Source organism: Tachysurus vachellii, chromosome 20, assembly GCF_030014155.1.
Source record: "Tachysurus vachellii isolate PV-2020 chromosome 20, HZAU_Pvac_v1, whole genome shotgun sequence".
NCBI classification, from domain to species: Eukaryota; Metazoa; Chordata; class Actinopteri; order Siluriformes; family Bagridae; genus Tachysurus; species Tachysurus vachellii.
Window position 1 is genome coordinate 18,457,029 of NC_083479.1, and position 22,995 is coordinate 18,480,023.

General features: G+C 38.4%; 1 protein-coding gene across 1 annotated transcript in view; it reads right to left on the reverse strand.

Moving 5' to 3' along the window:
• The window catches only part of kcnn2 (potassium calcium-activated channel subfamily N member 2), a 43,435-nt gene that overhangs the window by 10,182 nt on the left and 10,258 nt on the right, over nucleotides 1-22,995 (reverse strand). The window contains 4 exon segments of the mRNA XM_060895695.1: nucleotides 8,534-8,661; nucleotides 9,455-9,565; nucleotides 9,777-9,918; nucleotides 13,532-13,950. Of these exon segments, the coding sequence (XP_060751678.1) occupies nucleotides 8,534-8,661; nucleotides 9,455-9,565; nucleotides 9,777-9,918; nucleotides 13,532-13,950 (800 nt within the window).

Below are 22,995 nucleotides of genomic sequence, written 5' to 3' on the forward strand. Positions count from 1 at the left end.
CCCCACAAACACACTTTAACAGCAGTGGAGTAGCAGAATCGCGCACACACACGGCTTTACAGTGTCACTGTGCAATATTAATGGCCTGGTGGAATTTTGAGTATTCAGAGTGATACCTGACATCCTCTTGTCTCTGACTCCTTCATTCACTCTCCTTTCACGTTTTTTTCTGCTCTGGCAACATGCAAACGCTGTGACAGGTAACCTTCATCCCTGGACCGTCCTTGCATCCTGATGTCATCATCTGTGCCACTCCTTCCCTGCCTTGATGTGAGATCAGCTACAGTCTGAAGAATCACTGGGCTGAGATCAGCAGCTATAAGGTCCATCTGAGAACTTACTGATCTTCTATCTGTGATCTGTTACTCGTTCGGTTTTTATGGCATGGAAATGTTTATTTGAATGGTTATTTGATTTGGAATCGTCAACAAACTAAATTAGCATAAAGGCTGTAAATCGTTAAGGTCAATGCCAGCAAAGACACCTATGGCTATTGCTTTTAATTAGCGCTGGGTAATGGCTTTAGAAAGGATTGTCATCCACAAAGATATCAGATGTCACATGATGGTGGTGAAGCAAAAGCCTTTTCCTTAAGGACTATTAGGGAGATTTTGTGCTAAACATGGCTTAAATCACCTCTCTAATGCACAAAAAAAGAATGACCAAAAAGTACAGTCCTTGGTTTATCTCCTGTCCAACATTTTGAGGACATGCTGATCTGTCACTGGGACATTTTAGGAATTACTGATCTCAGCTCAGGTGTTACAGTATAAACACTTTCAGAAACTTGGTGATCTCTATTCAGCTACAATACACACTCTCTGATAAATTACTGATCTGAGATCAAATCCTGTATGAGACAAACTAGACACTGAGGTAATGTTATCTTACTCACCCTTACAGACTCAATAATCTGAGATCAGCAGCCTTTATTCTGTCTAACGTCTCACAATTAGCTAATCTGAGGACTCACTGAACTGGGATGAGCTAAAGAACATTCCCCTTGAAGAGTCAGTGATTTCTCATTTACATTTACATTCTCACTTTCTATGACTTACTAATATGAGATCAGCTTCTGCATGAAAATCTGTGCATTTGAGAACCTGCTGATCTTATATCAGTTAATTATTATACACTCCCCTAATGACTCTCTGATTCTGATTCTATACTGACCTTATGAAGAATCATCTGACTATTGTGTTGAGTTCAGTTGCTGTATGCTCTAGGACTTACTGATCTGAGATCAGCTGCTCCACTTCATTTTAGGACCTATTAGCATTCCACAACTGTTCTGTTCATTTGATGACTCACTGATCTAAGGTCTGATAAAGTACACTTGCTCTACTTCCATAGCAGTGTCGGGTATATACTCATTCTGAAGACTAACTGTTCTTAAATCATCTCTTTTGCATATCATTTTATAACATACTGATCTGAGATCAGCTAATTTTGACACCTTCTGAAGACTGGTCTGTGGTTAGCTCCTCCACTCTCAATCTGAGGACTCACTGATCTGAGATCAGTTTCTTCAGACCATTTAATGACATATTACTATGAGATCAGCTTCTGCATTCAAATCAGCAGCTGTTGCTTGAAGCTGAGGCCAGCAAATGCACACCACACACCACCCCCTGATAGCTTATTGCTTCTACACGGTCCTTCCAAGGACTGACTCACTGATCTGAGATCAACTGCTGTGTAGAGACAATCATTTTAAGACACACTGATCTAAGGTCAGTTAATCTACACTCCATTTACTCAATCAAAGGTCTGAAGGTTTTACTTTGGATCCAACCCCCTAGTGCTTAGCTGATCTGAGAACAGCTGTTATATTCTCCCCCTGATTATCTCATGCACACAGATCTGTGCTATTTCACATCCTCTTATCACTCGGCACTGCCTGCATGAGGCAATTTCGCCAGAAAAAAAAGGACAGAAACCAATCAGAATCAATGAATCTGATGCTGTGAAGTGATGCAGTGAACGCGTGTAAGGGCCAATTTGAATAAAGGATCAAAACGTTGAAGCCTTTAGCCCACCACACTGCCGCACTCATAACCCACACTCGATTTTTATGGGAATGGAAGTGAGCCAACTGCCTTAAAGAAACAGTTCCGTTCAATCTGGAATTCAAAGTAGAAGGCACATTCATAATTCATGTTTCTGACCTGTTTGTGAGTGCTGAACTTTTAGCATTTGAAGGTTTAGTTTCATAAACAAAATTGCTGCAACAGGGTACATCATTTCAAAACTATTTCAAAGCCGAATGCCCAAAAGAAAAAACCCACCAGAATAAAATTGTCGAATTAAAACCCACTTTAGCAAATAACAGTCCAAAACAATAACGTAGAGCAGTGTTCTGCAATGTTGTCCCTGTTTCAGTGCAGATTTTAGTGTTTCCTTGTGCTGACACACACATTTTAACCTCCTGAAGGGCTTGTTAATGAGCTGATGAAGTTGAGTCAGCTGTGTTAGAGTGGGGAAAACACTGGATTGTGCGGTGAAGGATGAGTCTGGGGCCGGCCCTGAATCTGAAAATCTCACACCGTAAATACCATGGCTTCCGAACGATTAGAACAACAGAAGAAAAAAAAAAAGGACCATAAAATTAGTATTTAGTTTTCATATAATCTCTGGATATGTACAAAAAAGATGAACACACTATATCACAAGATAACACAAGATATCTATTAAAACTACACTAAAACGATAAAAGCAGAGTTTATTTTTTTCAGACACTGTGCAGACAATGTCCTGTTTGTGCAGGATTTGCTTTACACAAGGGGTAACTGGGGTAATTCCATCTCCTGCAGCTGCTCTCTGATTTTATTTCCATTCTGACCAAATTGCATACATATTTACAAATGACTCTGTGTTATAATTTTACTTCTGATTTTCCAGCAATGGGAAATTTTGCTGCTTAATGTATATAGTTGTCTAGTATACTCGTCAGATATAGTAAAATTTAAAATGCATGAGCCACAGGCTGATTAAATGAGCTATTACAATGACAAATACAGGTATAAAGCCACTTTACAATCCTGCCATGTTTTCACAGGGTATTTTTCTGATTGCTGCTACTTGGATTTTGCTCCAACATTTTTTATATAAAAAAACTACACAAGTAGAATTATTTTTATGTTATAATTTATTTTATTAAATGTTTTACCAATGTCAAACTTGGTAGAAAGGAGGAATGGAATATACTGGAATGGAAATGGGATGTACTCATTTATTCAGATACTTTTGTCCATATAGTGTATAAAACATGGAGTGGATGTGACCATGCATTTTTGTATGTCGCTTTGGATAATGGCTTCTTCCAACGCTGTAAATGTAAATGAGGTAAAACATCCTGGTTTATAGGAAATATAACCCGTAGAAACGTACTCACCCTGCCTTAATGAAAATAGACAAGAAACGTTTTACCACAGATGTCATCCAAGGAATCTAACACTGCTCAAATATGACTACTGACAATCACATGGCAACGAATCAGGGAGTAGCAGCTTTATATTACCCCAGGATTGCCCGAATCACCACTCCAAACTTATGGCACATTAACAGGGCTGAATTAGTTTTAATGATTATAACGTACACCATAGAATAGTGTGTAGCTTTTTTCTAACTCTATCTCAGTTCTCAGCAGAGGTGGGTAGTAACGAATTACATTTACTTCGTTACATTTACTTGAGTACATTTTTTGGGTAACTTGTACTTTTTGAGTATAATTAAAGATGCGTACTTTTACTCTTACTCAAGTAGATTTTTAGTGGAAAAACTTTACTTTTACTTCGCTACAATCGGCGGCGTTCCTCCGTTACTCAAATGTTAATAAACATGAGATTTAATAAATAATAATTAGTTTACATGACAAGTCTCACGAGACGTTGGAGAGGCTGCTTCGTGAGAGTATGCTGCACATCTCCAGCTGAAGTTTAGCTCGCCTTTAGTTGGAAGATGATGGCTGAAGCAGAGGAAGACGTTTGCGCTTTATCAAAGGCAGATCACCCGTGGCCTCAAATTAATTCTATATTTTCACTCCAAGATGTAAAAAATAATAGCTTTATAATGCGATGCATTCTGTGTGCACCAAAACAAACAGACATCGCAGCTTACAAGAATCCCAGCTCCAACCTACAAAAACACGTAGCGGTAAGTGTCAAAATGATGCCTATTTGATGGTAGTTTGGTAACTATGGGCACTTTGACCTTAACGTAACACTACATTTCACACACTGATTGTTTTCCCTCATATACGCTCTTGTGCAATCCTGTGAACCCTACAAACAACACGTTCATGAACAAACGTTCATTATAAGCTTCTGCATTTTCATATCCATGTTCCACAAAATAAATTGAATTGCATGCTGTAAGACGTTTTGCATTTATACGCAAATCCTGACATCTCACTTAAGTTTTTTTTGACTAAGTTTTTTTTTTTCACTAAAGTGTAGAACATATACAAAATAAAAAGGGGATTATATTTTGTTTTATCTCTACCTAAAGAATACATGTGCTTACTTATAAAATGTAAAAAATGTAAGAATAAAGTAAATTAATCTTAAAAGGAAGAGCAGGTTAGTCCAGCACATCATTCATTTACACCATTAAACCATTAATCACATTTTATATATATATATATATATATATATATATATATATATATATATATATATATATATACACTTCAACCTGTGTTTTATAATAGCAGAATAAAGAGACTTTTAAGGAGAGGTGTGTGAAAGCTCTCCAAGTAGTTTGAAAATCAGGGTTTTTGCTTCATATCAATCAGATGAGAAGTAACTAGTAACTAACTACTTGAGTAGTTTTTTCATCGGATACTTTTTTACTCTTACTCAAGTAACTATTAAGATTGTTACTTTTACTCTTCCTTGAGTAAATATTTCCATAAGTACTTGCACTTTTACTTGAGTACAGATTTTGGATACTCTACCCACCTCTCGTTCTCAGTTGGTGTTCTTAATATTTGTTAGTTTTGTGACCAGATTTTTAATAAACAACACTTATAAGGTTGTAGCCAAAGTTGAGCTTTATCTAGCTATATAGCTAACATTATGTTACATAATAATAATAATAATAATAATAATAATAATAATAGTTTGTGGATTTATCTCACAAAATATATCCTGTTATTGCTGCATTGCTGCAGTTTCACTTCTTGGCGTTAAATGATCAACAGTGCAGATACTGTATATCACCTTATGACATCTGTAACAAGTTCAATTTAGCTCAACAGAAACTGAACTACTGCTGATGGAATCGGAGTAAAGACATCTCTCTGTAGACTTGTGTTATCTTATGTGCACTGCCTTGATCTAATTAGCTTCCTGCTAATGTGGCATGGGCTTTGATATATCAAAATATTTAGGAACATTTTCAGTGATGTAGTAGAAAGATAAAAACTTAGAGTTTGAATCTGAAAAGATTTACACTACAGTCCTCTGCTGTTGTGTTTAAGCATGTGGGATGTAGACTAAGGAAATTAAATAAATAAAATCAAGAATCCTAACATGACTAGCACAAGGTGAATGCTAATAGCCTCTAATAAGCATGCTGTAATTTACATTCATTGCAAATGAGGAGCTAACATCTGTTAGTATGAACATTCTGCATGACATCTAAGGCAAAAGTGTTTCTTCTTCTTTCCTTTTTTTTTTTTACACAAAAAGGCCATATTATCCATTTTAAGGCCATATTAAGGCTTATATTTACACACTGGCTAGCCATATTGATTAGTATGAATGTGAACAAACACACACAGACGTGCGCGCGCACACACACACGCAAGAATTGACACACAGAATTGAACTATTCCAATATTAATCGTATTGTGTGTGTATCTGTGTGTATGCGTGTGTGTGTCTCTCTGTGTGTGTGCACCTAGCAGCAACTCCTAAGCTATGACAACTAACTTCCTAAAGAGGTCTAAATCTGTCCTGTAGCAGAAGGACAGTCCGTCAGGTTTAGCATAACTTTGCATGACATTGAATAAACCAGTGGCAGCTTTACATACTAAATGAGTAGTACAAAAGGTGGCTAATAAAAAGAAAATAAACTGGAAATGTAATGCTAACACTAAGGGGCTGTCAGGTTCACAACACACATTCACAGACGTTCAAACAGATACACACACATAGAGACACGTTCACACACCACACACCGCACGCACACATACAGACAGGTTCACAACACACATTCACACACGTACACACATACACACACAAAGACACGTTCACAACACACATTCACACACAGAAACATACACACACATGCACACATTCACAAGCACTGTTTTTTGGGAGGTGAGAGGAGAACCATAGAACACCAGGGAATTAAACACTATTACATTCTATTACTATTGCTTTTTGGTCACCTGGTGGTCCAGCGGCAGTTTCCCATGCTCTCATTGCTGCGGCCCGGGTTCGATTCCCAGGCAGGGAGCAACTCTAGCCACTGAAGAATTAACTCTCAGTGCTGGTCCCAAGCCCAGATAAAAATGGGAGGGCTGCGTCAGGCAAGGCAGAACAGATGATCCGCCGTCTCGACCCTGAACATGAAGCAGCCGAAAGAACAATAACAACCTAAAGCTGAGTTTTTCAGCCATGAAATCGTTTCCATGACTGTTTTCATTTTAAAATTGCACTAAAAGCTTCACCATGTGAAAGGGACTTCCCAGACCACCAGAAATACACTAGTTAGCATATTATGACTTAAATTGTCATAAATTGACATTCTGACCATTTTCCCATACTGTTAACTGATTTAAACATCTGTCACAAGGGTCAGAAGAGACACAGTAAACTTCAAATGCAAGTCATTTACAATCCCACAGTGTTTGCTGATAATATCATATTAAACATAAAGCCAGCGGTGCATGGCAGATGAACAGAAGGCATGAGATGAATAAACAGATTAAAAAAAGAAAGAAAAAAATGACAGATGGAGAGAGAGAGAAAGAGAGCATGAGAGAGAGAGAGAGAAATAGAGGAAAGGAAAAGGAATCAAGGAGCATGTAAAGAGAAAAAATGTGTTAGTATGGGTATAAAAAGAAGTGAATATGTTCCCTTGTGAATAGAAAGGAGAAAGCGAGGACAGGACGAGCCACAGGATGTTCAATATGTTCTTCAAAATAAATAAATAAATAAATAAAAAAGTTCCCTGTACCAGATCCACCTTTATTTTTAAGTGCTATTCAGTCTGTCTAATCGCTTCCTTATTAAGATTTAAAAGAGAATGTTGCACATAATTCATGTTTCAGTTCTCTTCCTCAAAATTAAATGAAATACGCACACATAGATTCTCTCTCTCTCTCTCTCTCTCTCTCTCTCACACACACATACATTTCCATTTCTAACATCCCCGATCTTCCGAAGTAAGCAGAGTGACATTTACAGGGTGCGTCAGTGCTTTTAGATGTCCTATAAATGTCAAGCAAAGTGTGTGTTGGTGTTAAACAGTAGGACTAATGCAGGATTTACACATTAGAAGTCACTTTCAAGCTCCCACTGTGATTCCTGAGCACAAATTAAGAGTAGAAATGGAGCATATCCCATGGCCTATGGGCATTTTCCACTTAAATGTTTTTTTTAGTCCAGACAGACCTGTGGGAAGAGCATGCTCAATGATAACACTGTAGAAGACCCATATGGAAACTGTGTAGTTGTAAATATTCAAATGGACATTAGTGCTCAGGATTGGGATGGGGACGCGGTTTCTTAGAGGAACGGCATGGCTTCAGGGTCCCCATTTTGAGCCTGAGCTCGGGTTACTTCCAGTGGGGAGTTTTGTTTTGTATCTTCTGTCAGTGTGGGTTTCTTCTACGTTCTCCAGTTTCTTACACCTCCCATGTATACGGATGGACGAACTACTTTACATTATCCTCAGGTGTGAATGAGTGAGTTAATGTGTGTGCGTGCGTGTGTGCAATGTGAATTTTTTTAAATAATCATTTCCATTCTAATTTCCAACTTCACAAACAAATTTAAACAGACTGGAAGATTAGAAGTGCAACCGAGAACTGGACGCCTAGGAACATCCACTGACAAAGTCACACAGTATGTACAGTATGGAGACCTTTGGGACCCCCTGTCTAGATGCTGAAGTTAATTTTTTCCCCTAGCTGACTTTAGGATCCAATTCAAACCTCTGCACTAGGGGTCAAAGGAGTCTTCTGAATGCTTATGAAGTTTTAGTCCTAACACGTGAATCAGCTCATGAAACCCGTCAACAATACCTGATAATTTTGCCAGAGCAGAGAAAACACAACCTTGTACATAAAATAACCCTCCCAGAGCAGAACCGTTAGCCACTGTCCTGTCCAAACGCAAGAAATAAAGCTGACCTCTGAAAATAAAGCTGACCTCTAGAAACAATGCTTCATCGGTTCCACCAACGCTGTAAGCCTGCGCTACAGGTGTCAAACAATTCAGAGCTCAGAACGTAGTTCCATCACAGAGAAGACGCAACTGCAGACTGACATGTGGAACACTGGTACAGGGACGGTACGTACTGGTGAATGGCTTGGAGGAATTTCCTCTGGTGCTTCCTGACTCTGGCGTGGTCCATCTTCCTCACCAGCTTGGTGTTCTTGTAGATGAGCCAGGTCTCCCTGAGAACGTTTGCAGCAGTGTTCTTAACCTGAGGTAGAGAAAGAAGACATGGTGACTCACGCTGCAGCTCTGTGGCTTCTGGGTGAGGCAGACTTGCACGATTGTTAGCTATGCTAGGCTCATAGCTTTAGCGTAAAACTAAAAAAACATGTTCTAAATAGGTAGGTTTACATGCTACTAAATAATCCGTTCGTAACTGGACTGAGTGGTCAGTCTGATCGGTTTGATTTCAACTGAATTAAAAAATACCCGCATATGTTTATTTATAATCTTACATTTGCACAGACGTTTTGTTTGGAATATAAGTAACACACAGGTAAACAAATATTTGAAACAGTTTCGCAATATTTAAGGAACATGTAAACAGTTCTCTTTAATGTTTTTCATGTTTTTATACAATATTCAGCATTTTTTTAATACTGAATATAATACCAGAATCTTTTGATCAGGACATTACAAATTTATTCGTGAAATGCTGTACTTAATATTATTATTATTATTAATAATTTTTAGCATTGGTGTTAATATTTTGTAATAGAAACAATAAAAACTTTTAAAATGTGAAATGTCTAATTATGAATGTATAGTAATATTTAGTACTTTTTGTAATATATCTAAACTTTTATCACTTTATTTTCTATTTAAAACATACTGAGTGACAGAAATAAAATAAAAATAAATAAATATATAATAATAATGTGTTTTTATGTGTCCTTTATTTTGATTTATAAATTTGACAGGCATTTTACAGGCATCTAGATTTTTTGGGAAAGCTGCTTTGTGAGAATGTATATAGAAATAAAAGTGAAGAATGTACTCACTCTTTTTGTCAGCTGCGTATCCATCATAAAGTTATGTACATGTTTTTCGGCTTTGGTTAATTCCAGTTTTTTTGCGACCACAGCCACCACCAAAGCAGTGCATCCGGCACCCTGGGGAGAAAGACGAGTTGGATGAACATTAAATATCGCCTCAGGATTGATTTCCCACAGAAAAATAAACTGCACTATCACTTTATCCACTGTATTTTATAACTCCATAGTGGTATATCAGTAAGATACACACCTTTCTATAAGCACAGAGCTGCTTTTAGGGTCCTGAAGGAACATTACTGAACATAAAAAAATAAATATACAGACTCACCATAATCCCGGTGAGGAGACAGACCCCTTTGCCACAGTACGTGTTGGGGACCATGTCCCCGTATCCGATGGTTAGAAAAGTGATTGAGATCAACCACATGGCTCCTAGGAAGTTGCTGGTTACGTCCTGGTTATCATGGTACCTACAGCATGTGCATTAGGAAGAGAAATGGTGAAAAATCTGCAGAACTCATCTGAATTGGCATTGAAGGAAAACACAAAAAAATCCCACTTAGCATTTTAAGAAAAGTATCTCGTTATTACAGCATGTTTCTAAAAGAAAACATCTCTTATTTATGAGAAAACATCTTGTTTTTATGAGAAAACATCTTGTTTTTATGAAAAAACGTCTCGTTTTTATGAGAAAACATCTCGTATTTATGAGAAAACAGCTTGTATTTATTAGAAGGCATCACATTGTTATAAAAAAAAATCTTGTTTTTCTTAGTAAACATCTTATATTTTTAAGAAAAAATCCTAATTATCTGAATAAGCATCTTGTTTTTTTTTGTTTTGTTTTATAAGAAAACAGTTTGTATTTGTTGGAAAGCATCACATTTTTTATGAGAAATTTTTTTTACAGATTTTCTAAAAAAAACAAAAAATCTACTATTTCTCATTTAAAAAAAATCTCTTTTTTTATGAAAAAGCGTCTTGTTGCTAGAAGAAAATGTCTTGTAACAACAGCAAATCATTTTATTTTTATGAGAAATCATCTCTTTACTACAAGCGATGTCTTGTTATTACAGGAAACATGCTTTCTCGTAAAATATTTTCTCACAACAATACGTTTTCTCATACTAACAAGATGTTTTCTTATAAAAATTAGATATTTTCTTGTGGACACAAGGTGCTTTTTTTTGGACTGCAATGTCTTCGCAATAATGAGATGTTTTCTTGTAATAATGCGATATTTCTTCTAGTATTCTATAGTATTTCTCAAATACTGTGTGATACTGATATTCTGTAACATTCTCTATCATGTCCATATTGAAATGGCTATATTGACAAAAAAGCTAATCAGAGAGATTAAATTAAAACATTTAATATGCGCGTCACATATATGAGCTTTTGTCATCTGTAGCATCCGATTTGATTAATCCGATCACCAACGCGTGCTTTAAAAACACTAAGTGAAGCGATACGGTGACCTGGCGAGCGTTTGTTCTGGTTTTCTGAGTTTTTTTATATGCTTGTTTAACTCTTAATCTTAATTCTCATTAGCTAGCTAGGTAGGTAGCTTAGCATGCTGACTAAAAGTTCTGTGGTTAAAATTTCATGTTTCATATGACACCATAATCCTATAATAATTTGCATATTAAATATGATTGGTCAAACACAAGCTTGTTTAGTATCTGAACAATCCAATCAATTTTATGCCGTAATTACAGAAAAATGTGATCTATCTATAAACATACAGAGACTTAAGGGAGTTTGAGAGTACAGGGTTGCTTATATTTGAGTAATTATTAACATTATATGCTTCCCTTCCTTTTTGGACGGAGACTGAACGCGCGTAAGAGCTGAATTTGTTTGAGTAGAGAATTGAGGGACTGTATATCCACCTTTACAGGAGCCAATCATTTGGCTTGGTGAAGTTGTCACTGTGCTAAGTAACTCACTTAAAATAAAATAAAAGGCTGAATGATTTTTAAATCTAAATATTGGGTGTTTTCAGTCACTCCAGAATACAAACAAACCGCTAATGCTTTAGTGACATCACACAACAGAAACACTGCATTTGCGAGTGGTTAAGACACACACCTGAGGTGAGATGTTGTCTATACACCAGGTGACACTTGGCTACGCTGCAGCTATCCTATAAATAAAATGTCAAGGTAATGAATAACTAGGAACTACACGGATGTTTGCCTCACTGTTTTCTTCTTTGGTGTGGGCGGTTTTCTGCTTTCTTAGGTAAAGGTGCAGATCTGGAGGGTTCACGGGCAGAGTGTGTGGGATGTCTGGATGGTGTTGCTCTCACACCCTCACACGTTCACTCAAGGTTGTTGATGGTCGAAGGTTGTTCAATGTTGTTGAAGGTTGTTATGTCCCAGGGCTTCCTCATGTCAGTGTTACCTTCTTATAGTTATGCTGTCATAGTGAGACTTGCTGGAGTCCTGTACACAGTGTTCACTGTCCTTAACTATTATGTAGAATGAGCCAGAATTTTCCTCTCTCTCTTTCTCATTCTCTCCTCCTGAGTTCAACGTGATCCTGAGCCCTCCTGCTCTCCAAACCTGCCTGATCCATCCTGATGCCCTACTTCTGGTTGGAGTTCTCCTCAATTGAAAACCACTCCTCATGGATAGTCTGGAGATAGCTGAGGTTACTGTGGATGGTACAGCTAAGAAACAATGAAGATGGCTTTAGATAAATATCTATATGGATATCTGATGGATCTCAGATAAAGATGCGTTTCACTTGAAGTCTGGATCCTCTCAAGGTCTCGTCCTCATATCGCCTGCCTCATTGAGTTTCCCTCACCACCGTCACCTCTGGGTTGCTCATACATTAAGGATACATTTATAAATTAAAAATTCCTCTGTGAAATAAATGTACAGAATTCTGTGCAGCAGCGTTGCCACAATGCCCCCTGGAAAAAGCGCATTGCGAATAAAACTGAATTGAACTGAATTGCTCGGATGTGATTTTAGAGGAAACATAGTGGTCAGAGAGCAAAAACAGGCCAGTGCATGAAATATTAATAAGATAGCGCATTAAGTCCCGTCCCGCAGTAAAAAAGAGCCAACTGTAGGTAAAGAGCAAAAAAGGAAAATAAATCTCTTACACTAGTATATGCACAGATATAAAATAACTGCCTAAAAATAGACATAGTGGACAAAAGGAAGTTTTATAGAGCTTCAGTGAATATGTAAGCAATATAGAAGGCTTGTTTTTTAATAACTGTCAACAACAAAAAAGACAGATGTGAAGAAATTTCATAATTAGCACTCATTATTTTTCTTTTTTGATGAAAAAATTGGCAGAAAGCAACCTGAACTGATATGAAATTTCTTTTCCACTGTTCCAAGTTCTTTTCCTTTCAAGCGCATGTTTGAAGATGATCAAGATGTTTATTAATTCCTATACCTAATAAACTGGAAACGCCGCAGTGAAAACACACATTTTTTCCAAAGCAGAAAGAATATTTCTGTGAATATTTCTGTGAAAGAATGGTGCTGTGACTCACACTACAGATAAGTGTGACATTGTTCCTCTGTAGCAGCACCGCACCTCTGCTGTAGTTCTAATTATCTTAATTGGGTAATAATCAAGGTTTTCATTAGATTGGTCAGGTATAGGAAAAACAGATATCTGCAGTGCAGGAATTCCCAGGAGTGAGCTTGAGAAGCAGCGTATTTATACACTGTATACTAAATAGAGTTATAGCACCTTCCTCTGTGCGCACCTCGTCTGTAACTTTGTCAGCGTCCCTCAGGGAGCCGGGAAAGACTAATTTAGATTGCAGTCCCTTTTCTGATGATAAAAACAAAAATTACTGACAAGAGAACATGCTACTGTTTTCCAACAGCAGATGTGTCACCGCTGTAGGCCCAATCAATGCTGTTTTAATTAGCACTGCTCTTTCTAGCGTGGAACGTAAACAGAATTTTAATGCCACTCTGCTACGCTGCAGGGTGCAATGACAAATACGAACAGTAACCATGTGTGTTGGAGTGTAAACCCTGCCTAAACTCTGTGTGTGTGTGTCTGTATGTGTGTATGTGTGTGTGTGTGTGAGAGCTGCTACACCTTTCGCACGCCCTGACAGTCCAGGCGGCGATGATCCACAGGGAAATGGTGAAGACGAGCAGCACGGTGCCAGGGCAGATGGTCATAAGAGTCTTCATGACAAAGCGTGTGTTGAAGTTGATCTTGTTGAGGGCGCCGATGCTGCGTGACGATGCATCCGTGAAGAGCTTGCTGTGCAGCAGCATGACGCGGGCGATCAGGTAGAGGCGCAGGAACATGGGGATGGACAGGATAATGTCCACGTCGGCGTCCGTCTTGGACGGCGTGTAGTAGAAAGCCAGACGTGCCGTCCACGTGAAGGTGTACTTGCCCGGGATGGGGTGGATGGCGCACACAAGAATTTCCAGGCAGATGAAGAAGATGCGCTCGTACGTCATGGCTATCCTCCAGTCGTCCGCTGCGTTGTCTACCATAAACAGCTGATGTGGTGATAAAAAAAAAAAAAAAAAAAGAAAAGAAAAAGATGACATATTTCAGATCATTCACTGTGTTTCAAATGATTATATTCTGCAGATAATTTATAATGACCATATTTATGTGCAGCCTAATAATCGAGATCACAGCAGAACAAATATTCCAGGGGGTGAAGTTGGACTTGGAACTCATCCAACTATAAGACTAAACCTTAACCACTAATGCTACGTTACTATGGCAACCAGCAGTCGAATTCTTGCTTGTGGCTTTAAAGTACTGTGACCGACAGCTAGCAGAATGAACATAACAATGCTCGCTCTTATTCAGCCTCAAAGACAGAGTTGTCTCAACCTTCTGGTTCGACTCCACCCAGGTAGGAGGAGCTGGAACCGGTCTGACTCCATCCTCTGGACTCAGCAATAGTCCAGTGTGGTACATAAAAAACTGCACATAATTATGTTGGCTTTGTAGAAGCCAACATTCTGTTTTCCTATTTAAGTTTAGACAAAAATGTATAAAATTTAATGCGGCCTAGGGCTTTCGAGCCACATGCACCAAATTCGGATATGTTGTAGACCCTGGTCTGAAGCTTGTTGCTATTACTTTTCTAAGCGATCCGAGTACCGGTACTTCCGGGACCGGGTCTCAAATTGGCCTTTTTTCCCATAGACTCCCATTATAAACTTTGGAGGTTTATAACTTGTCAAGCTTTCGAACTATCTACACCAAACTCGGCCAGCTCCTTTAGGGTGATACTCTGAACAAACTTTTAAATTGGTGTACCGATTGGCCTTTCGGTTGTCCCGCAGCCCCACCCCCAAAATATGCAAAATCAAAAAACTTTTTACAACATTGACATGTGACATATCAAAACACTCAGGACAATGAGGGAAACTGCCTCGCGGGTATTCTGATGACGTCACGTGACGTCACGTGAAAATAAAAAAATTTGCACAACATGGGCATGTGATATATCAAAACACTCAGCCCAATGAGGGGAACTTCCTCAGGAGTATTCGGATGATGTCACATGCTCGTCTCCACTTGCCTCCAAATGTTTTGGCACCCTATCTTTCTGTCCACTTGCCTCCAAAAGTAACACTGAGCCTTATGTCCACTTGCCTCAAAAAAGCACCGGCCTTTGCGAATATTTGCCTCGTCAAAGCCAACATCAAAGTTTGTCACGACAAACTTTACAAATCTAGTTTACCTTCAAAGCTTTATTATAAAACAATTCTGTACCTTAAATCTTTTTTAAAATGTACACTCCATGCATATTAAAGACTCAAAAGGTAAGCCAGTCACTTCAGTGACAAGGAAAAGTAAGGTAAAGGTACAGATTAATACCATTTATTTTCCAAAAAAATGTTCAATAAAAAAAAAAAAGCTCTTGTTTTGTTGAACAAGGGACAGTCAGGCGGAGAAAAACAGCGATCTCTTCTCACACTCTGCATTTTTATTAACCTTCTCCTTCAATGCACATTAAAGACAAGAGTTTCTTTCACCTTACATTCTATATGTAAGCGTTTTCATCATGTTACACAACGAGCGATTTAGCAAGTAAAAAAAAAATAAAATTTAATACTGCACCTTTTACAAGGTTAAAAAAAATTGCAAGGTTGGATTTGGGGAAGGGAATCTAATAACGTCTCTCCCGCTGTCTTTTCAATAAGAACATTGGAAGCACATGAGATTATGCTGAAACTGACATCGCCCTGAAAAAGACGTGATAAGACGCTGACACTTTGCATGGCTGATAAATTAGGTCCAGATTATTCAGGTAGTCTGAGATCTTCAGGCTCGTGTTTTTATGAGTAGTCGATACAGAATGCGCAGGTCACAATGGATTGATGTCGAGCTTTGCATGTAAACATAACCGTGGCTTTCACCATATTAATATTTGCCGTATTACCGTGATCTCTGTGCTGTAATCTTTAGGGAATTTCTTTTCAGCACTGTGTTTGTTTCCAAGTCCGTTTCCCATCGGGATGAGAAAAAAATACTCTGCTATTTTCAGCACACACACTCACATACATTGCAATTTCAATCTTGACTCAGCAGCCCGTGCCAGCACTCATCCCTCACTGTTCATTCTTAAGCCCATCTTTCAGGTTCTGCCACCATGATTCTCTGCAATTGGCTCATGCCTGGGAACCACTCAACATCTCCCCCTCCTTCTTCTCCATCAGAAAAAAAAGACTCGCCTCCACCTTGGGCTCGATAAATAACCCCCGCCCAAACGGGTGTGTTGTCAAAGCGGCTCCCTTCCTTGATAATCTGCGCAGATAAACTTCCCTTACTGCTTCCTCCTTGAGCTGTCTGTCACCTCAAGGTCCACTCGGCGTTCTCTGTCAGCGCCACATATTTCACCGTTCTCCTTCTTCATCTTTCTTTCTCGTTCTCAGCTCTCAACTCTATCCGGCGTGTCTGCAACTCTCAGATACGACACGAGGAAAGCATAAACTCCTGACGCGATGAATTTCAATGAGGCTTGTGCATTCGGAAGGCTCTTACGGAGTAATAGGTTTACTGTTGAGTCTACAGGCTTTTCTCAAATGGAATTCTTGTTGCGAGTGAAGTTGTGTTATTGTTTTTAGTGTTTTATACAAAATCCCTGCTGTATTCTCCGTTCTGATTGGTCAGAAGATGGTTCATTTTCTAGAATGGCAGCTTTGAGTTCAGAGTTCCATCTGCGAGGCAAATTCACTAAGAGCTATGGGAGATTCTCCTGATCCTCCATTGTTTGATTGTTGTAGTGTTCCACAACAAACTTTAAGGGATAAACCAAAGAACCATTCAAGATTCTGTAGGAAAAAATGTTTCCTCAAAGCTTCTTGAAGGGTCTATCTCAGGGGTCGGAAACCTTAAACACTCAAAGAGCCATTTGGACCCGTTTCCCACAGAAAAAAAACACAGGGAGCCACAAAATCCCTTTGACATCTAAAATGAAGATAACGCTGCATATATCGTTTTTTTACCTTTATGGAAAGTATAGAAAAAACTGTAGTGTGTTCATTTATGAAATCAATGAACTGCTACCGAGTAAACGAAATTTTATTTCTGCAAGCAAACAAAAATATGTTGAAACAGTTTGAACTAACCTTAACAAAAAAGACGCTGAGTTGAAGGTTACTTTCAAATAAAATGTTCAATGTCTAATTGAGTCCTCTTCGTATTCATGACATTAAAATTTTATCTTGCCGGCTGCAGCAAACCAAAATGTTTTTAATATTTTAATGTTACAAAAACATCATAATCTTAGAATTTCATTTTTTAAAAAAACTCACTCACTCATTTTCTACCGCTTATCCGAACTACCTCGGGTCACGAGGATTTTTAAAAAACTAACTAACTAAAATAAAATACATTTAAATTAAATATTTATTTTCCAAATCTACACGGAGCCGCAGCAGAGGGATGAAAGAGCCACTTGCGGCTCTGGAGCCACGGGTTGCCGACCCCTGGTCTATCTTTATAATGACGTTCTACTTGGTATATTTTACAAATGTTCTACACAAAATGTAAAGGCCAATACAAAGAACCATTCAATATTTTGTAGATAAATGGGTTCCACGGAGGTTCTTTGGATGTTCATTGGGTCTGTCTTTCTAATGAGGTTATACTTGGTATATTTTATATATGATGAAGCCATTGTTTAATTTTTGTAGTTTTCCACAAGCAAAAATATTTAAGGGACATTCAAGATTTAATAATCAATATTTTATCTTACTTATGAAGTTGTAGTTGAAAGTCCTTTTTGCGGTGTCCTACACAGAATGTTTAAGGGGCAAACCAAAGAACCATTCACGATTTCCAACCATTCACGAGAGGGTTTCTCCAAGTTTCTTTGGATGATGAGTGTCTGTTTTTCTAATGAGGTTCTACGTGGTACATTTTATAAATGGGGAAGCCATTGTTGGATTGTTGTAGTGGTCTACAAAGAACCTTTAACAAACTAAAATAAACCAAAGAACCTTTCCAGATTTTACCTTTCATTTTAGAGTGCACAAAAAAACGTCCTAAAAATGCTCAACAGTTCAGATTTTCTACTTAAAGTGGTTTTATGAATGGAAACTTTATTGATGCAAAGTTCTATATTAAATCTATAAGAAATAAAAAAACAACTAATTCATGAAAGGTATTTACTAAATGGGAAAACCAACACTTAATTCTTTCCCTTGTGGAAATGTATTATGTTACATTGAATATTTTTTCCCCAAGAATATAACCACTAACCACCATCTCTACCATCGTCCTGCTTTTTAAGGATGCAGCAAAATATGAATGCATTATACAGAACAAACATATATTCTGCTCTTAATGGCTACAGATACAGATAAATATAAATAAAAAGTGCACTATTTGCTTTTTAAAAACATTACCAGGAACGTTCAGGGAGCATCTGGCTGAGACTTTTATCATTTCTTCTGGTTTTTACTTCAATAAAGTGCGAGTGAGTGGATAGATAGGCAGCATGTGGAACAAATAAAGGCCATGTTTATCTGCATGAATGTGATGTGGCGCATTTACAATGGGCCTTCATTCATCCTGCCTGGTCAGGGTTGTGGTGGGTTAAATTCAGATACTCTAATTTGCTTTTATTTTGGGATTAGAACCACTAAAGTCTTAAAAAAAGGAAATAAAAAGTTCCAGTTCAGGATGCATCCATTTAAATCCAGAAACAGAAACAAATATTTGGAGTGCAAAACAGATACAGATACGGATAGAGCCAGTGTCATCGTGCTATGCCTCTACCCTGCTTAGGTACTGTAATTATATGAGCCCCAGAATTCAAGTTCAGTCCAATGCTGATTTACTGCAAATGCTGAAAAAAGTCCACACAGTTTCCTGATGCAGAGAGTCTATAGAGCAGCCCTCCGTCACAGTACACACGCTACGGGGTATTTGATCCAACCCTTCGGCACAATGCCTGATTTCACTAGTTAACTCCCCTCCATTGTCAGGCACGAGAGCTCATTAGTGAAATCATTTCGGGGTGTGAAGGGTATGAAACAAATACCTGAGGCCTTTATCGCCTGAAGGAAACCTTCAATCAAGCAAAGCGCTCTGATTCAGAGACGATTCAGAGAAGTCCTGTCCCCTTCCGCCGTTAATTATTCACTTCGTTCCCTGCCACTCGGCTGTGCGTCATCAGCGTTAAAAAGGCCCGGATGCTTCAATAATTCAGAGGACGTAAGGACCATATAAAACTCAGCGGTAAATAAATGAGAATCTCAAATTATAAAACGCCTCTCTGCCAGCAATTTAGATATATATTTTAACCCCCATTAAGAAAAAAATCTGTCTGTTCCATTACTGGAAGTAAAATGGGATCGATGACCTAGATTGTATATTTAGCAGCGGCATGTTACAAAACCACGAATCATTCAAACAGAAACATATCTTGGAGCTTTTAGGTGGTGCTTCCCACTCAAGGACACGCTGTAGGGAACAAAATTAAAGCTCCCTGACTGCTCCTCCGCACACTAATCATACACACATAATCGTGTTATAACACAACAAATCTCCACACACACACACACACATTTATACACAGCATATAAAAATACTCTCACTGCATTTTAAACTACTTTAATTCAGTAAGCTGAAAATCCTTAAAAGTTTTAAGAGCCCTTGAGCCTTCTTTATTTCTCTGGTTGACTTTTAAACATTGTCCTGCATCATCCAGACTGCTGCTGCTAGGCTTTTTTTCGCTGTTCAAATCTGTTCTATTGGTGAAGTCGTTTTTTAGGTTAGAAATGTGGTATTCTTTATTATAGTAGTAGTAGAATTAGTTGTGAATGTAAACGTGTTCCTTTAAGTTTTATAACAAGTCTTTAGGATAGATTGTGAATGTTCCACAATATTATGGGGAATAATATGGGAAAGTTGTGGCCTAATGGTAAGAGAGTTTGACTCCTAACCCTAAGGTTGTGGGTTCGAGTCTCAGGCCGGCAATACCACGACTGAGGTGCCCTTGAGCAAGACACCGAACACCCCCAACTGCTCCCCGGGCGCCGCAGCATAAATGGCTGCCCACTGCTCCGGGTGTGTGTTCACGGTGTGTGTGTGTTCACTGATGTGTGTGTGTGCATTTTGGATGGGTTAAATGCAGAGAACGAATTCTGAGTATGGGTCACCGTACTTAGCCGTATGACACGTCACTTTCATTAAATGTAACTATAAACGGATAAAAATCCAAATTAAAACAAATCTAAAACTGTAATTATTCAGACTATATCAAATCATCCGAATTATTTTTTACATTCTTTTATTCCTTCAGTAATTAATGAGGACCATGTTACTAAATTCATTAGAGAACAGAAATAATGGGTTTGGGTTTGTGACATGGTTTACATTTTGAGTAAGTAATGTATCTATCCTCATGTGATGTGGAGATGGGACAAAAAATTCGAATCAACTCGGTGAAAAGCAACGGCGAGTTGATTTCAAGTGAGTGTGAATAAAGTGATGCTGAAAGAATCGGACCTTCTTCCAACTGTCACTCCTTACAGTCAGAATTCATTCTTTTATCATAGATAAGCACTTTATCCTGCTCGGGGTCGAGGTGGATCACGGAAATACAACCCGGATGCAACAATTTATGTATTAAAAAATAATAATGTATGATGACTTGTAAATAGGACAATATTTCGAAGTGTATCGCTGTATTTCATGACCTGACAGAAACACACATGAATATCAGGACATGTCTCAATACGCTAAGCCACAAAAAGCCTGATTTGCTTCCAGGTGGAAATATACAAACATGTCAAAGTTGTATAATTAATGCGTTTGATTTTCTGAACCTCATGTCTTCTTATCTCATAAGACATGCTGCACGGCTCCGAGCCGTCAGAGATAGACCGGAGATCGGTGTCAGGAATACTTGAGTCTCAGCTTCCCAGTAATTCTGACAAGTGCGAGGAATCCATCATCTCCGACTCAGACTGTGTGCTTGGAGCCACGCACGCTTAGCTCAGTATGAGTTAAACAGAGAGAGACGAGCTGGAAAAAAAAAGAAATAATAATTCAGATCTTCCTCAAGGCAGCAAAAGTGTCCTCGAGGAAGGGGATAAAAAGCTTTCGTCTGTTTACCAGGGGTGATCTGCTGTCAGGAAAGTGCTTTCCGAAAGTCTGTTACTCCTAAGCGCGGTGATTAAACATTTAGAGTAGGCTGCGCAAGGAAAACTACTCGCTAGGTAAAACTAATTATGTTAATGGACAACCTGCAACACAATCCTCAAGAGGTCTTCACCTCCGCGCATCAGATATTCCGCACGGAGTGTCAGAGCCACCGGGCGGGTAGAGCTCCTGCGTTTGCCCACTGCGCGTATACATGTGTAGGTTAAGTTACACGGCAAACCAAGCTGACCTCAGCAACACACATGAAAGAATGAATCAAAGAAACCCCGGGGGTCAAGAGGATTTCCTGGAGTCTCATAGCGTGAATAAATCATACAGCATCAGACGAACACTGGACAGTTGATCTTATCCCAGTTCTCAAACAGCTCTAGAGTCCAGAAGTCACCAAAGTCTGTTTTATTGCAAGAATTCAGGACTTGAAACAGGAAAATGTTACCACCCTGAGGTTTCCTATAACAAATATATCCGATATTCCTATAACAACACATCTTTTAATATCCAGTGTCAGCGATTTCCTGACTAGCGTCTTTTTTTTTTCTTCTTTTACTTGAAAACCACAGCCTTTCATCTGAGCAAAGTGTAAAAGCTTTTTGAACAGAATGAACATTACAAAGCTCTGACACTGATGACTTCCATAAATGTTACATGAACATCTCCTTACAGAAAACTTTACAATATCATCAACAATAGGTACATTTCTCATTGTTAAATATGCCAGGACTAAGGTCAGACCTGCTGTTATAATTAATAGTAAAAATAATTAATATTTTAATTAACCATTGCCTTCTGACCAATCAGATGTGAGACCAGTGCTGTCATACATGCCTGCAATAACATTAATACTGTTTGAACAGCCTACTTATTTAATTAACTACATAACTGCCTCTTTACAGTAATTTCGAAATGATGTAGTAATACCTCTGGACAAAAAAAAAATAAGTGTGAATAATAATAACTGTAGTTCTGGCAACCCTGCAGTCAGAAAGACGTGGAATATTTCCAAACTGCATAATTTCACATCTTCATGAATTCATGGATTTTAATGAGAGTGAAAGATGGAGAGATGTTATTTTTAGTCTTTTCTCAGCCATGTATAACGTTGTACGATTTATACATCTGCATTGATTTAAATAAAAAAGGTTTAAAGTGACTTTAATTTGCAAAAAGATAAAAGATAATAAAATGCCAGACGTCGTGACTTCACTCGTCCTCAAGCTTGACAATCACGCTGACGAATTTGACAAGTGCTGACACTCCATGTCCTTTGTTTCCTATGAGTTTAGACTTTGTGTTGCTATTGATTAGAAGTTTTTTTTGGCTAAGCCTGAAGAGGACTTGACGGGACACTCAACGGTCATCGGCATCTGTCACTCTGCTAGGCAGTGCAGACCGGTTACTGGTTTCAAGCCTGCTCAATATAACTAATGGAGCGGGGCTCAATATTTAATCTGTGTAATGCGGAGATGGGAGCATATATCTTGTCACTGGGAAAAGAAATCGCTCTATCTCATTAGTGAATTACAGCCAGAGAGGCTCGCCTCAATTAGAAATGACCGCCATGGTTTATTTATAATATCAAAGAGAGAGAGATGGTAAAAGGCTACTTTGCATAAATAGAGCCCCAGTAGGAGGTTTCTTTGTGCTTTCAGGCTACTTTGAGAAGATGTACGGTCTCTGCGTATTTCATCATTAGAAGAGTCCATTAGAAGGACGTAAAGGTTATAGCCGATCCTGTTTAACGGTAAACCGATGCTCGATGTGAGGTACAGATTAGCTAACGATAACACACGTGTGCTATGGTAAATCTTTACGGAAAAGGGTTGTAGGTTTAATCGTGTTGTATCTGGACTGTAATTCTGTCTCAGAGACGTCAGCGCAGTGAAAACACAAAGGTCGCGGTTAAG